At 38.0% G+C, this 16,988-nt stretch overlaps 1 protein-coding gene across 1 annotated transcript in view; it reads left to right on the top strand.

Moving 5' to 3' along the window:
• Positions 1–16,988, top strand: part of LOC134540827 (Y+L amino acid transporter 2) — a 95,604-nt gene that overhangs the window by 73,832 nt on the left and 4,784 nt on the right. The window contains exons 4-6 of the mRNA XM_063383794.1: positions 9,937–10,060; positions 11,665–11,865; positions 14,206–14,440. Coding sequence (XP_063239864.1) covers positions 9,937–10,060; positions 11,665–11,865; positions 14,206–14,440 — 560 coding nt within the window. The remainder of the gene's footprint in view (positions 1–9,936; positions 10,061–11,664; positions 11,866–14,205; positions 14,441–16,988) is intronic.

Below are 16,988 nucleotides of genomic sequence, written 5' to 3' on the forward strand. Positions count from 1 at the left end.
AGCTTTAAGAAGTTTCCGCGTTGGAAAAGCGCATTAGCTCGCCGGCAGCGCTGGCTGCTATGTTTACTCCTAGCCCATAGTTGGAGGGGGGGGGGGGGGGGCTTGTTGGGGAAGCGCGCGCTGATTGGCGCTGTCAGTGAGGAGTGGCGTGCTCGATGTGAACCTTTGAATATATATACTGTATAGAAGTCGCCAGCCCAGGTTAAAATTTCTAATACGGTTTTGAGGTAGTTGGTTAATTCACCGCCGCAATCGCCACCATCTCTAGGGCATCGACTTGTGGTGGTCCCTAGCGGACAAGTGTCGAACTCTTCAAACACCCCTTCCCCCTCCCGTTGAACGACCTTGAGCTGCAGTGAATGATGGGTGGGTGGTGCGGGGAATGACAGCGGGCGACAGCGCTGCGCTCTAACGTGTAAATAACAACTAAGACGATACAGGGCGTTACGGCAGCGCACTGCAGCGGTGAAGTTCCCAAGCTGCTCATCATACGCTTCTGAAAGACGTAGAGTAAATCCTATCCACTAGCGACTTCTATACAGTATATATATTCAAAGATGTGAACAGACGTCCGGAAACCGGAAATAGCTCCTAGCTCCTCCACCCCCCCCCCCCCCTGCCCCTCGGTAGACGATCATGCAACACAACCAGATAACATTATTTAAATATTAAAAAAAAAAACCTTTTCAAAACGGACTGAAGAGCATAAAATAATTTTTATCCTGGCCCCATGCCGATGGTCCTAAAAGTTTGTGATTGGATAGCTTAGAAAATACTTGTGAGATTTAAAACGTCGAACGTGTGGCGCATGCAACTGCAACAGCTTTTCCCCAGCTTTCTTACTATTGTCTGTTGCATGCCACGATTTTAATCTTACAATTTTATGGGGAGAAATTAATTTATACTTTTTAGTTCGTTTAAAAATAAGTGATATATTTTATTTAAATAATTTTTTTTCTGATTTTTTGTCTTGTGTGGGCATTTTCATCCAGTTCTGAGTTTTTAAAGTCTCTAGTTCATCGGTAAGTTACTTTTAAATCGGTTGCAAAATTTGTACAGAACAGAGTAGAAAGCGAGTTAATGAAAACATATTAAAATTACATGTTGTCACCTGCGAACACATTCCATCGAGCGCCCCAATCGCTATCGTTTCACCACTTCTGTTCTGATCCGATGCCGTCTTCATTTCAAGAATAAATAGCAAGTTTTTCGAGCTTTTCGAGCTTTTCAGACATGCCCTACACATCGTGTGTTTTACTTTTAGTACCTGTAACGGAAACAGTTATAAATATAGATTTTTAAACTTTCGCTCACAAATTACGTTAGACGCTTGCGTGTCCTTCCAACTTTTAAGTCTCGAAACTGTTAAAATATGCGCATAAAAGGACTACGATTTTATTTTATCACACGTATCACGGGTTTCCCTTATGAAACCATCGTAGTTTTCGTACTTGCACTTTACATTTTTTTTTGAAATAAAGTAGTGAAGAAAAAGAAAATAATCAGCATTTGGTCACATAACTTTTGTCATAGAAAATTATTTTGCAGATTAACGGATGTAGATAATTATACGCGGATAAGCTGAAATACCTGGTATTGTGTTACTGGGATTTCATAAATGGTATAGGTAATTTTTTTTAAAAGGGTGTGGTTAAATATCATTAATGATAATTTGCGGACTTAATTAAAATATTGCGGAAGAAAAAAAAATTTTCAGGGATGGGATTTGAACCTATAACCTTTGCGTTTGAAAACGCCTTAACGCGCTGAGCTAGCGAAACACTATATTGTGTACGGCAGAATGTTGTATAGTATATTTGGCACACCGGTGTGCGATGTTCACAGCAGTTAAATGACCCTCACTGGTATAACAGATTGCATTACCGTTGCTTGCTCGCCTAGCTGTGTGTTCCTGGCCTGCAGTTTAGGCCCGTTCCGCAGTGGACGTAACTACAGCCAGCATTTCAAGGTACGGAAATACTAATTTCATTACAGCACGGACAGAATTCACGTATGTAATGTAAATAAGCAACGTAGAAGAACAATTGTAAACGTATTCCCGTGGCTACCGCCGCAGTGCACTGCTTCTGTCGGTCGCACGGAGTGACGTAAACACGTAAACGGAAGAGCTGGGCATTGCCGAGCTAAACCGTACGGATCCGTCTGAGGAATAGCGGCGTTAGATCTCCAGGTCCCGATGTTATGGAGAAGGGCACAGAAGGAAAAATTAAGGGGGGGGGGGGGGGAAGGGGTTATAGAGCAAAAGAGACAGAAAAAAAAATTGCAAATATACTCTTGAAGATTTGTGTTTTATCTTTAAACATTTTGGGTGTTCTTTCTAGCAAAATTAATCTCGGGTTACTTTCATTAGTTCCGGTGGAATCACGTGTTTGTATAAGGCGGTAAAATCTTTGAAGGTTTTTTTTCGGTATGAAATCTTGAATTCGAAAGCTATTTATTGATCAGCGGTTTTTCCTGTTCCCAATAATGTCGGTATTCTTCCACAGGAGGAAAAAAAAGTGTGTGTGTGTGTAGTCCACGCACGACAGAAGTGAAATTCCTGGCCTGTCAGGTGTGGCGTCTACACGGCGCAGGAAGCCTGGCCAATGGCGTGTCGCTGGCATATGTCCCAAGCCTGGCAGGTCCTCACACAGAATACCTGTCTGTCCACCATGTGCTCTGTACTGCAGTCTAAGTGTGGGACACGCTATAGCTGCGCCAGAGCGCGGCCGGGTGGAACTACGCCAAACGTGTGACAAACAGTTTTTTCAAACACCTGCCCTGCGCGATGTTGTTGTTGTTGTTGTTATACAGTTTACGTCTTCACTGGTTAAACTGTCGCTTAGGCCCGTTCTACAATGGTACGGTAAACAGTGACGTATCTCCCGGAATACTTCCCAATTTAAATAAAGTTGAATTACTTCATGTACATTAATAAAATACAGAACAATAAATTAATTAATTCTCAGGCTTTTTTTTAAAAGTAAATTTAAATAAAGTTTAAGTACTTCATGTACATTAAAAAATATAAAATAATAATTTGACTTAATTTAGATGCACAGTTATCAAAATTATATTATAGAGTTTTAAATGTAGCTAATTTAACCTAAATAACCTTCAACTCTTTTAAATAGTTACTTTCCTAACAGATTTTTTTTTTTGTAAATGGAACAGAAAAGTTAGTTTGAGATTTCAGATACTTCAAAACAGTGTTCGCAGTTAATACTGGGTTCGGATTCTTACCCGGGAATTTTTATGCTCTGTGTTGTCCCAGTACCTCCAATAGTTGAAGTTATTTGTAAACAGTTTCTTAAGTAGCTTTCCAGTACTAACTGTGCGCATTAATAAGCATAACAAAACAAAATGAAGTACAATTATTATATATCAGATGGATTATCTGGACCTTGGTTAAAAAAAAAAAATTATGCGCCAATTTCCGTAAAAATATATTTGATGTACGCAAGAATAACCATAGCCGAGTGTATAAAGTTACAAACTATGTCTTGTAGTATACGAACTGAACCTGCATTTGACGCGAGCTAAGAGCGTTAGGAAGACCGCAGACCGCCGCTCTACCTTCTGGCTCTGGGGTAGAGCGCCTGCCTTGTGACTTGTAGGACCCGGGTTCGCGCCCCGGCTCCTCCAAGGAGGATTGTCTCAGACAAGTATCAAGTCAGGCTATCAAAGAGTGGGCGGGTGGAAACAAAAAATCTCCCAACATGGCTTCCCGGTGGGGGGCACTTTTATTCGTGTTCCCCATGGGGAAGCCATGTTGGGAGGTTTCTCCCGGGGGTGGAGTTTTGCAAAAAAAAAAAAAAAATTTTTTTTTTAAAACGATTATGACTTGTAATTATTTGAAATACATTTACGCAACGCGTGTTTTCTCAAGCCATATTAATAACAAATTCAGTAATCATTTTTTATGAAATAGTTTATTGAATATTTACGTGAATGTAGATTTGAAACCAAGTACTTCAATGTTAATTTGATATATTCTCGTTTTGAAAAAAAAAATACTATTAATCGCTTCTTAAATAGCAGAGACAAATATTTTTTTTGAATAGAGTCTGTTAAAACAATGAATATGTAGGAGAAAGTTTGAAAACAAATGCATAGTATCAGAAAGAATGCTAAACATGTTTCCTATTCATTGCTAATTTTCTCTATTTTAATAAATCCAGACCAGAAACCTTAATTTTCACCAGTTTGAGACCTCGCCTGTCGGAAATTTGAAGCAAACTGATGGACTTTCCTACGATATATATTCATGTTCGTGTTGTCAAACAAATAGTAATTTTTAAAAATGAAACATAATATAACTTCAGAGATGAGAGATGAAATAGTATGCAAACGATTAAAAATTAATTCTAAAGCATGCGAAATGAGTTTAAAGTATGAGCAATCAGGCGAACGATAAGGATACGTAAGTAAGCGAAATTAAGCATTATAATACTTAAGCATGCGGAAATGTGCATTAAAGAAAGGTATGAAAGTGTGCAAAAAATTCAAAATATGTGAAGGTAAGTTATTGTATGAAAATTGTACGAAAGTGAGCAAAATTATGCGAAAAAAATCGTTTTAATAGAAGATGCGGTAGTATGCAAAAGTGTGCAACGGTGTGCAATAGTGCACGGAAGTGTACGAAAAGTATGAATGCGTTTGGGAAATTATTGTAAAGTATGATAATGCCTGATAAAATTATGGAAACGTGTGGGAAAGTATGCAAAAGTGTCTAAAGGTATTTCATAATACATACTGAATTTAAAAGTTTAAAACATTTCTAAAGTATAGTGTGTGATAAAGTTTGCTGCAGTGGCGTGGTAATGTGCTGTTGTAATTCATTCATCAGTAAAGTACAAATTGATTACTACAATTGTATGAAATACTGCCAAGAGCTTTCATTTTTCTTACTCTACTTAATTAGTTACGTTGTTCGCTGTTGTTGCTTGACAATCACTGTGTTTATGTCTACCACTTAGCTTCTATTTGTATACTGACTTTACAGCTTTTTCACTCACTTAGGTGTGGAATTTTATAATGATATGTATCCTATGTGTTAATTCAGGAAACGAGCTCGCTGTGTTAAAAATGTTACCCAGATACGTTCAGTTGAGGAACAAATATCCCCTAACATCCTCATTTAAATATTAGTAGGGTAATGACAGTTTCAGCCACGTATAAGTAAATATTGCAGAAGATAATATATTGTACAAACCTCGGGTATTGCTACAAGTATTTACCAAATAATTTAATAGCAAACTTCAATAGAACATTAGCATTGGAGAAGCAAGGTGCCTAATGAAGGACATGTAAACTCTTACAAAAAACATAATACTTTCCAAGGAATTTACACAATTTCGTTCAACAAATAACAGTTTATTTGTTCAAAACAAGTAACATGCAACTATGAAACTGACAGTGATAAGTCGGAAGTAAGCACATAAAGGTACAAAGTTTATGAAAATAACGACCAAAACAATTAAGGCGTAACTGCACTAAAAAAAACTCGTGAAAACAGTCGCAAGAGCAATGACTAACCAGGGAGGGGGTAATAAGGAGGAAGGAGGGAGGATTATTATTTAGCGTTGACGTCACACTCATGAATGTCTTCTTGCTGCCGGCACATTATGAAACTCAGCCCTGTTGAGCTGTAAGCATAAGCACTAAATCTGAACACATTCCAGTATGTTGTGTTAAAGTTGGAGGGCCATAACGTCACTAACGCAGTCATGTTTCCATAAAATATTTTGCATGCAGGACGGTTTCTAAAATAAGTTGGGTGTTGGATGCGATAGGGATCGGCCAATCAAAAACGTGCATAGTGAAAACGTAAATGACATCCCGTTTCTTTAAAAATGTCGAAGAGCACATGGCCGGTCAAAGAGATTAAAAAGTTAAATAACTAAAATAATGTCAGCACGAATGTCGTAGTATGCGTAAAACTGTAGTTATGTTTCTACAACTTAAAAAAAATATCTGAAAATTGTATTTAATTATGCAACGAATATTACTTATTGTGATTTAAATTTATTCATTTTCAAAATTTTTAAAAATGTAAAAATAAATTCCCTTCCAGGACTGTGATATATGATTTAATTTCTAAATTGAGATAGTAAAAAAAGTTTGAGATTTCTGATAGTGTGACATGATTTAAAACATATTTGAGGTTTATCTGTCCTGATATGTGTGATGGAGAAAATTGGAAGCCACTTTCCGTCGAGCATTAATGTCTAATATAATGGAGGAAAAATATATGACAGGGCTTAAGCATTAAATTCTGAAAAAGAGGGGGGGGGGGGGGGGGGGGGAATCTTGTACTGAAAATAATGCTATTGTGCGTTATTCGTATTACTCCAAAGTTCTGAAAATGTATTCATTATATGAGAAATAAGAACTCACAATTCTCGCACTAACAACATTGTTGACTCGCTAGTTGCAGCTTACACTTACAACAGTCACTGGTCTCACCTGGCCTACGGCAATATTTGATAAATAAGGTTGCAAGTGGAAAATGAGTATTTGGACTTAAGTAATATTATTCGGTTAAAAGAAAAAAAACATCATCTTCCAGTGGCAGCAGTCGGATTCGATCTGTGAGCTTCCAACCTTGCGGTTCTGAGACAGTCGCGTTAGCTCGCTGAGCCACCGAAGCTTGACGTCATAATGCAATAATGTTGACAAATGAACGTGTTAATCTCACTCCCTTTTTAATATTTTGGTAGATCTGTTGTGCATCATTGCTACATCTTTTTATAAATTTGTTCATATTGTTGCGATTTACTGCGGGTTCGTAAAGGGATAGCCCAATTAAAGATTTTATTTATTGCCATTATTTACATTACTAGCAAATAATCTAAAAATGCCAATTAATCAATTAAAGGTGTTGCTTCCTCAGTAACTCGTTTTCACACACCGCACTTCCCCTTCTCCGAGATCCTACTCGGAACTCCGCCGCGGGAAAGCTCCCGACTTCACTGAACTGACTCTGAGGCCGGCGTCCTCGTCTTATATATCACAGACTCCATTTCCAGAACTCGCCGGGGCCAGTCGCGTCATTCCGCGCCGACCCGACGGCAGAAATATCTCGAAAACACGTGTTGGCGGCTCGCGTACGGCGTAACTCCGCAGCTGTCAGGTTCCGGGCGCCGCGCGGGGAGGGGTGGAAACAGCGACCCAGGTGCCCGCAGCGGGAGACCTAAGTCAGGGGTGCCCACAAGGAGGGGGGGGGGGTGGTTAAAATACGAGAAAAATGTATACATTATTTTCATAATTATTATAGCTTCTAATGTGAAAATACGTTTCTGGTGCTTTGATAATTGAAAGGGATTTTGTAAATCAAATTGGCAACCCCGCAGTTTGGCATCTGTCGGTTCAGAATGGAAATATTACCCTGATATGACCACAATTATTATTAGAAAATCAGTTTTAATTAATGCAAATTGTGATAAAATATAATACTAAAAAAGTATAATATTATAAAATCATTGATAAAATGGAATAAAAAATTTCGGGGGGGGGGGGGGGCACCTCTTATAAAAATTGTGCATCTTAGGCTTCCCCCAAAGCTGCATGTCTCATGTTGCAGTGGCCCGCGCCGCAGCTCTGCTCACGTTCGTAACATTATGTTGACACATTATGTCGTAGGTTTCTATATTATATATATATATATATATATATATATATATATATATATATATATAAAAGTTGCGCTTTGTACAGGACATTTGTGGTAGATTATTAATTAGTCGTTATTCAATGATCACTTCGAATTTTTTCATGTCTTAGCCCGGAAGATATAATATTCCATAATGTATTGAAACTTTTTTGATTGTGTATGTGTTTTAAATATTGTTTTCTTTAGTTTGTATTACACTCATTCGTTATATAAAAGCTTTAACTTTATTATATTGTTCTAGAAGACCAACCCTTAAAGTAGATTTTATTTATTCTTGATAAAAATGACATATGATAATCATAGTGAATCTGCCCCAGAAAGATATCTGGGTCATCTTGGTTGGTACTAATAAGTTACGGTGATCCTGCAAGTCTTAGATCGCTATCGATGTTGGTTTTTGATTAAAACGAAAAATAAAAAATATTAAAAGAAATTTGGACGCATTATAATGACTATACTCAGAAGAAATAACAGCTCATAATCTTCATATTAACCATTTGAAACATGCGATATATTTTGTTCATAACTTGATCGAAAAGACACGCCATATTGAAAAAAAAATAATACCTATTATTGATGTAAAAATCATTTTATTTCAATGTTTATACCTTAAAAATAACAGAAACTAAGTATATTTGATTAGTTTGTATCTTAAAATAGCCAAACAATAATATGAAAATCATTCAAGAATTAATTACAATATATATTGAGATGTTAATAATTTTACTTAAATTATCAATATACATATTATTCATCAATATATTGATTAAATAAGAATCATTTTCATTTTTCATATAATAAAACTATTTTATATCTTCGTCGCTATCTTCATTAATAACAGTTGTAATGTTGTCCTTATTACATAGTGTTTGTGTATTGTAGCTGGTCTAGGGATTTTAGACAAATATTGTCCGTGTGCTAAGTAGAAAATTATTGCAGCGACATGTGATCAACTGATGATCGTATTTTCATTCGCAAATTCACAGCAATATGTTGATATTCCACTCCACCTAATCGTATTTGGCTTATTCAATAAAAAAACCCTGTAAACCTTGTTACCGATCTGACGGAATTGTACTTGAGCCTTTAATATTGGTTTCATCGTAATATTTATTGATTCATATATTATTTCTGCTAAATAAGATATTGCTTGTTTATACAAGTTTCAAGTCTTTTTCGGTAATTTATGGAAAATCCATCAAATCACGAGATGAGATTGTCTCACATGGAAGTTTTTTTTTTTTTTTTGCTGCCATTAATATTTATCTACTGCATCGACTAGTAATTGCCAATATTATTTCAAGATTTCATCTTAACACACTAAATCAGAAGTAAAACTTTTATTGTACTTATTGTGAAGGAATGACGCAATTCTATAAAAACTACTGATTCCGGGAAGCATTTTACTGTCGAATTTCTGGTCTAGTAGATGATATTTTTGTTTCAGCATTCCATGTGTTGCTTCTACTGTCACAACGAATTTTAGTGACGTATCCAGAAGCGTTAGGTTCAGCAGTTGTTAACCGATTTCGCTTTCCTTTGACAATGCTGGCATCAGTACTTGATAACCACTTTCTTCTAAGTGCTCTTGAACTTCACCAAAAATATACGATCAGCAATGAAAACATCATCCAGTTACAATAAGTTTTAGTAGCATCGTTATATGGCCCTAGCATATCAACTATGTATCCATTTGTTGTACAAATAGTAAATGGTTTTACATAACGGTACTTTATTTTTGTGAAAAAAAAAAAAAATACTTTCTTTGATACTCATTGTTGGAGCTCTTTTATGGCGAGCGTATCGTCGGCTTACTTCTAAAACCTCGTAAGTCCAGATTTTCCCAGTTTTGTATTCCGGATGCGTTTGGTGTATTTTTTTTTTCATTTTTTCATAGTGCATATGCTGATAAAACCTCGTAAGTCAACTCTACTTAGTCTCTTTTTTATTCACAAATTATAAAACCTCGTATCTTTGTCACTCGAAACCGTGCTCCAAAAGCTCAAAAGTTCTCCTGTAAAATTGACTGAAATGGAGTTACGAGGTTTTAGAAGTAAGCCGACGGTATGTTCCATCACAAATCAGAAGGTCATCGTACAAATGCTTTACTAATGGTAATTGTGATGAATTACTCGGAATGGAATCATCTCTGGACATAGGCACTACTATGTTTTAATGAAGCAAAATTTTCAAAACTAAATTATGGAAAGTGGTTGAAACCAAGATGGCCGCTGTACGTGGACGTTCCGCGCTGTTCCCAGGAACCTGCCCCGCGCCATCTGGATCGCCATGCCCCTGGTGACGCTGGTGTATGTGGCGGCCAACGTCGCTTACTTCGCCGTGCTGTCCCCCCAGGAGATGCTCACGTCCCCCGCTGTGGCAGTGGTGAGTGGCGAGTGGCGGCAGTGCTTGGTCCTGCGTCCTGCCATCTTGTGTTTCCAGCATTGCATTCTATAGCTAGTACAGTACAATTACATATTATCTTTGAAAGATTTGTGCAATGGGAGTGCATGACTTGATGTAAGCTTTTGGACATACACCATTGCTAAGCACATGTATGTCTGTAGAAGAAAACTACAAAAAATTGCTGTTGTCAACAGGATATAAACACCACATAATATTCCATAACAGGAATATGGTCAACAAAGAAAAATTGACTAACAGAACGAAAAAAACCCCCACAAAAATATTGAACCCAAAAAAATTCAGCACAATAGTTTTCCAAAACAGAAACAAGCGACGTTTCGGGGACTGCTATCTGCTCCCGTCCTCAGGCAGAGACGCACATGGTACGAAAACACAGGTGCGTACCGTTCGTAACATGTGCGTCTCTGCCTGAGGACGGGAGCAGATAGCAGTTCCCGAAACGTCGCTTGTTTCTGTTTTGGAAAACTATTGTGTTTGTTTCGTCTTTTCGTTTTGTCGTGTTTTTCTGTCGTTTCAACTGTTGTGCTGAATTTTTTTGGGTTCAATATTTTTGTGCTGTCATCATTTGTGTTTTTTTTTTACATTCCGTTAGTCCATTGTTTTCTTTGATTGTTGACCATATTCCTGTTATGGAATATTATGTGGTGTTTATATCCTGTTGACAACAGCAATTTTTTGCTTAATTTGTGTTTTTTGTAGTTTTCTTCTACAGACATACATGTGCTTAGCAATGGCGTATGTCCAAAAGCTTTCATCAAGTCAGTACAATTACAGGCTAATTACCTGTTAATTCAGTTTCTGGTAGTGTTTAGAGAACGTCAGAATAATTTCATGTGCAGTTGACATATTCACAGCCACACTGTCTCGCCTCCCCTAATTGCTTGGTGATGCTGTAGAACAAACATGGGGCCAAATAGCAGGACAGTTAAAACCAGCACCACTCTCTTCCTGATTGTTACACTTTCTGCAATGAGTGTTACACCTTTATTTGCTATGCTACTTTTTTTTTACACTCTTATGATGTCATTTTCTCGATTTACACTACCAGGCGTGAAAAAGTTATGCTTCAAAAGTGCCTTAGAAATTTTAAAGTTTGTATTTTCGTCGAAAATACCTACTCAGTACTTAAACTGGCTTCTCTGTATAATCATACGATAGACAGAAAAATAACCAAGAAACTTTTGGTTTCTTCATATTTAATATAATATTTTAATATTGCAAGAAGTTTTTGGATTTTATTTACAAAAGGTTTGACCCTAATAATGATAAATATCGGCGAGGGAAATTTTCCTGATGGTATAGTCAAAGCATTAAATTTTCCACCATCTTACAAAAAAAAAATGAAACATTTTGGAACTGCAACTGCCATTGTTCAGGGATTAGCAAACTTTCTGCTGCATCATTTAGGTAGTTTTTGCTTGAAAAGCCAAGCGACAGAAACACTAGATTATATAAATTATGAAGCTAGCAGCAGGTGCAGTCGAGTCTCGGTGGTAGCAGAGCGTGGTTGCTTCCGGCTCCGCAGCGGATTGCCGACGTGTCGTTGTTATATTCGCTCACAGACGTTCGGCGACAAGCTGTTCGGGCCGATGGCGTGGACGGTGCCCGTGTTCGTGGCGCTGTCCACGTTCGGCGGCGTGAACGGGATCCTGTTCACGTCGGCGCGCCTGTTCCTGGTCGGCTCGCAGGAGGGCCAGCTGCCCGCTCTGCTGTCCTTCATACACGTGCAGTACTTCACCCCGGTGCCCGCCCTGCTCTTCACGGTTGGTAACACTGCACGTTGCCTACCAACAGCCGATGAGACTTAAATGGCGGGCAACTTACAAAAAAAAAAAACACGTAGCCACAATGCTGACTAGACATTACTAGATGTCTGACAGTATTGGATCAATAATGGCCAATTTGGTTTTTTTTGAGGCCCACATATTTTTGAAAACAATCAGAGGGCATTCACAAATTAATTATTATACATTTCTTACTATTTTTAGTATTTTTTTTAAACCCAATTAATGAGGTTCATGTGTATAAAACAAAAAAAAATTCTTTAGAAGATTATAATTAAACGTATATCTTTCAATAATATTATGGCTTCCGAACAGTGTGTATCACACAATGGAAGGTTACATACAGGCACCACTGGAAGGTTCCAGTCAAACTGCTCCGTGGCAGCATGGGATGTAGAATTGGGACTGGTGTAGGCCTAGCAAGTGCAAATAGTTTTGTTAGTTAGTAAACAGGGACGTCGGAACGTTTTCATGAGTGGGGGGGGCGAAAAGATGTATCACACTTACCTCAGTGCTAGAGTGGGGGGTCCGACCAAAATATTAAATATACCATTCCAAGAATTTGATGACGTAGTATGTATTAAATATGGATTACAATATCGTGGGTAGTGGGTGACAAATAACCTAACCCATGTGATCTACCCCTTAGCTTTGAATTTTGGAATTTAATGTCAATAGATATTTTTTTTGTTCCTTAACCTGTGAACATTGGTAGCTTGAACATATTATTTCTGCAAATTTTCAAAATACATATTTTACTGAATTTTTATTTTTCAACTTAAATAATATGTCTCTGAAAGTAGATGTAGTACAATTTAAATAAAACACCATCTAGGAATTTGCAATCATTTTACAGTATATTGACAATCATAAATGTGATTTTCTAATCAATGTGATCACCAATGCAACGTTTGTAAATACTAGTTGAGAAAAATACTACTAGGACCAAACATTTATTCTGGGAAAAGGAGGGGGGCGAAATGCTACTCTCGCCCCCCCATGCATAACAGCACGGGGGCGACTCGCCCCTGCTGCCCCCCCCCCGTTAGTAATTACTTTTTGTATCGTACAAACAAGCATTTTTCTCATAATGCTGGGCACACCCTATTAAGGTTGATGCTAAAAGTAGTTTCCACAAGTCTATCTATTTCTGTGTCTATGTGGAACATAAATTCCTATTAAAACAAAATCAAAGCTACAGACTGATTTCAAATGGAGCAGTTTTAACAGTCTTTTCATTTTAATTTCAGTGAGTTGTGGTAGTGTTATTTACGGACAGTGGATTTGGGTTGGAATCTCCCCTGCCGGTATGCTGTGGTTTCCCAAAATCATGATGGGACGCTTCCTCACTATCTGTCTAGGCCCCGTTACTTTTCTAGTTTCTGTGAACGGTGTCGTTGAGTTAAGCTGGACTCCCAATCATCCGTTTCATCCGTCCGTCAATCACATGAACTGCAGCCAATCAGATGGCCCGAAAAATTCCATCCGTCCGTCCGTCAAAACCTTGCCAAGCTTTTGACGGACCAACGGATGGTCGATCGTCTTCAATACGACTTTCCGAAAACAGTGTTCGATTTTTTTAATTTGCAATATTTAGAAGGCTGTGTCATATTGACCGATTATTATTGTCATAATAACGGTAAAGATTGCTTATGTGAATGAGCTTTTCGGAAGAAATACTGACAAATTACATTCGGGAAAGGGAGCATTTGTATAATATATATTTATAGCAAAGACTATCGTGATAAGCAACTGAGGGAAAAAGCCTGAATTTAAATAGCTTCTCTCTGTTTCCTTTGACGCAGTAATAAAAGAAGCATAATTTTATTTGTTGCCGGCATGACTAATGTTATTTTTAAGATGGCACCCGTTTAATCCACTTGTCAAAGCACGGTTCCCGCCTGTCAACTTATTATCACATTCATAAAAACAAAACTTAATTATCCCAAGTAAATTATTTTAACCAAACGTTTACCTACAATTGAGAAAGTATGTGGCGGAAAGTTGTAGCACTGATATTTTATAATAGCGACGGACGGACGGACGGATGGCGGATGGTTGAGAGTCGGTAATAAATGCCGAGAGAAATAACGGACCGAAATTGACGGACGGATGAAACGGATGATTGGGAGTCCAGCTTTAGTGTGTCTGAACGACGGTCTTTTGTTCAGTCGACAGACCGGGCGGCCCATGGACAAGCTGGTGGTAGAGCTACCAAAGGCAGTGAACCCAGAGAGGGGTTACGATGTGCAAACCTTCTGCTGTCCTGGGTGTTGGTGTCGAGGACCGGCCAGTGACACGCGGTGCCGTGCTGCGCAGTGCGCCATGTCGCTGGTGATGCTGTGCACGAGCGACGTGTTCCTGCTCATCAACTACTTCAGCCAGATCCTGTGGCTGTCGACGGGGGCGTGCATCGCGGCGCTGCTGCACCTGCGGCGGTCGCGCCCCGTGCTGCCGCGGCCAATCAGGGTGCACCTGGCGCTGCCCGTCGCCTTCCTGCTGTGCTGCGCCTTCCTGGTGGCCGTGCCCGCCGTCGCCGACCCGCTCGCCACGGGTGAGCACATCGCGCCGCCGTGCGTCCACGGGGCTCGTGGGTGTTTCATGTGCGCATTAGAATAGATTTTCTTGGTGTCGGTGGATATATTAATTTTTGTTTCAAACCAAGGGCGTCGCCGGGGGGGGGGGGGGGGGACAGTTGACCGAGCCCTAGAGATTAAAAATTTTTTTGCCAAATGCAAAAAAATACATACTATTCCCACAACTTGCCCCCCCCCCCCCCCCCCTCCCTTTCCCCAAGGCCATCGGCTGGCGACGCCACCCTTGTTTCAAGTACCTATTTATAACTAACTATAACTATTCAACTTAAGCATGGAGGAAAACAAATTTGTGTCATCAAATTTTTGCAGTACCTGTGTTATGCCGTAGATATACCTAAGTACGTACTGCGGTAACAGTTCCTGACCTCAAATATTGTTTTTACGTTAAACTTCATTGTACATAGGTTTGGCTCGTAAATATAGTGTCACTGAAATATTCACATCATTTAATTGTTATTCTAGTTGAATGACACCTCTTAAACTTATTTGTTTCACACCACCAACTGGTACACACGTGGTGTATAACGTAGCACCGGTATGATCAATACGGTCCGAAATGTGTGCTCATACTCAAATATTCCAGTACATGCCCTACCAAAAATTTAAAACAGAAAACAACAGCGTATAAAAACAGAATTTCATTAGGAAAAAACAAGATTTTTTTTATTTCAATTATATATAGTCTTTTTTTGTAAGTCATACTAATGGTTTTTAGTGTTATAAATTGTATTTAGTTTGTTTTTGTTTGTGTCTGTTGTAAAGCATTACTATTGAATTCTGTTTTTTTGTTGTTAGTTTCTGTTGTAATGTTCTTTATTTGGGTGTAAGGTTTCCATTGTATTGTGTAGGTTTTTGTGTATTAGTGTTTTACATTACATTCTGTTATTTTTGTTTTATTCTTGTCGCTTTAATTTATTTGATTGAATTCCATAGGATTATTATGATATTGTGAGTTTCTACTGAGTTTAGTTAGTACATTTTAGGTTTTGTTGTGTGTGTTTTTTCTGGTTTCATTTATTTAACAGGATTTTTTTTATTTTAGCTTATTATTAGATACCTAATGTAAAAATTGTTAAGATAACAACACTAAAATAATAATTCAACACAAACCCACAAAAATTTTACATAACCTTCAGTAAAATACTGAATCCAATAAAAATATAGAATATCTTGCTACAGAATGAAGAAAATAACAAAGTAGCCTAAAATAGTTTAAAATAAAAGTAACTAAACTAAACAAAAACAATGGTAAAATCTAGATAACAAGTGCTTTACAATAGAATGAATTGCAACAAAATCCAACAGAATACAATATAAAACAACAGACCTCAACAGAAACCAAAAGAACACAATGGAAGTCAGTAAATTACAATGAAAGGGATGCTTAACATAAGAAACAAAAAAAATGTAAGTAACTAAAATACAACATGATACAACAGAAAAAAAAAAATGAATTCAGTGTGCTTTGACACCAGAATTCACTGATATTTTTTTTTCATTTGTGAGCCAGTTTCTCCCACTAAAGCCATTAAATGGCTTTAGTAAACACAAATTTTGTGTTTACAACAGAAACCAATAAAATCAACTTAAATCCTATCTGTCACACAACAGGAAGCACTGAAATTCCTGTTGGGCTTTGATGGTTTATGTTGTAAATTTTTTGGTAGGGTACTGTTAAAACATCATCAATAGTTGTAGTTTGACGAAACATAATTATGATCGTAATCACGCAGCTTCTTCCTGCGATAATCTCTGTGACCCTTGTGTTTATAATCACCCTGGGGGGTCGTGTTTATAAGAAAGGCGCAGGGCACTCCAGATCAATGCTCTGTTCCCATCTCGTCACCCGGCGTCGTCAAGACCTCAAGCCCTTGCTCATCCGTGGTTCCCAGGGAATCAAAAATTTGTCCTCAAAACCTAGAAAATCCAAGGAATCAAAAGTGTGTATTCAAATCCTGGGAATCGACATTGTGTCCTCAAAACCTGGAAAACTCATGGAATCAAAATTTGTCCACAAAAACTAGAAAATCCAGGGAATCAAAAGTGTGTCCTCAAAACCTGGAAAACTCAGGGAATCAAATAATTTGTCCTCAAAACCTAGAAAATCAAGGGAATCAAAAGTGTGTAATCAAAACTTGGGAATCGAAATTGTGTCCTCAAAACCTGGAAAACTCAGGGAATCAAATAATTTGTCCTCAAAACCTAGAAAATCAAGGGAATCAAAAGTGTGTATTCAAAACCTGGAAAACTCAGGGAATCAAAAATGTGTCTTCTTCAAAACCTGGAAAAAAACCCAGGGAAATTGACATAATGTTAGCTACTAAACTGGATAAGTAGTTCTTAACGCTGGTGTGTTCCTTCAGTGTCTGTATTTTAATCACAGATTGACAGCGTCTGTTGCATAGCGTTGATGGAATGACAGTGCCAGCTACGTTTTGTACGGGGGAAAGATTTCACATTTCGATTTGCCTGTTATGGGAAATTGAAAAATGTTTTTGGATAATT

Source organism: Bacillus rossius, chromosome 17, assembly GCF_032445375.1.
Source record: "Bacillus rossius redtenbacheri isolate Brsri chromosome 17, Brsri_v3, whole genome shotgun sequence".
In the NCBI taxonomy this organism is placed as follows: domain Eukaryota; kingdom Metazoa; phylum Arthropoda; class Insecta; order Phasmatodea; family Bacillidae; genus Bacillus; species Bacillus rossius.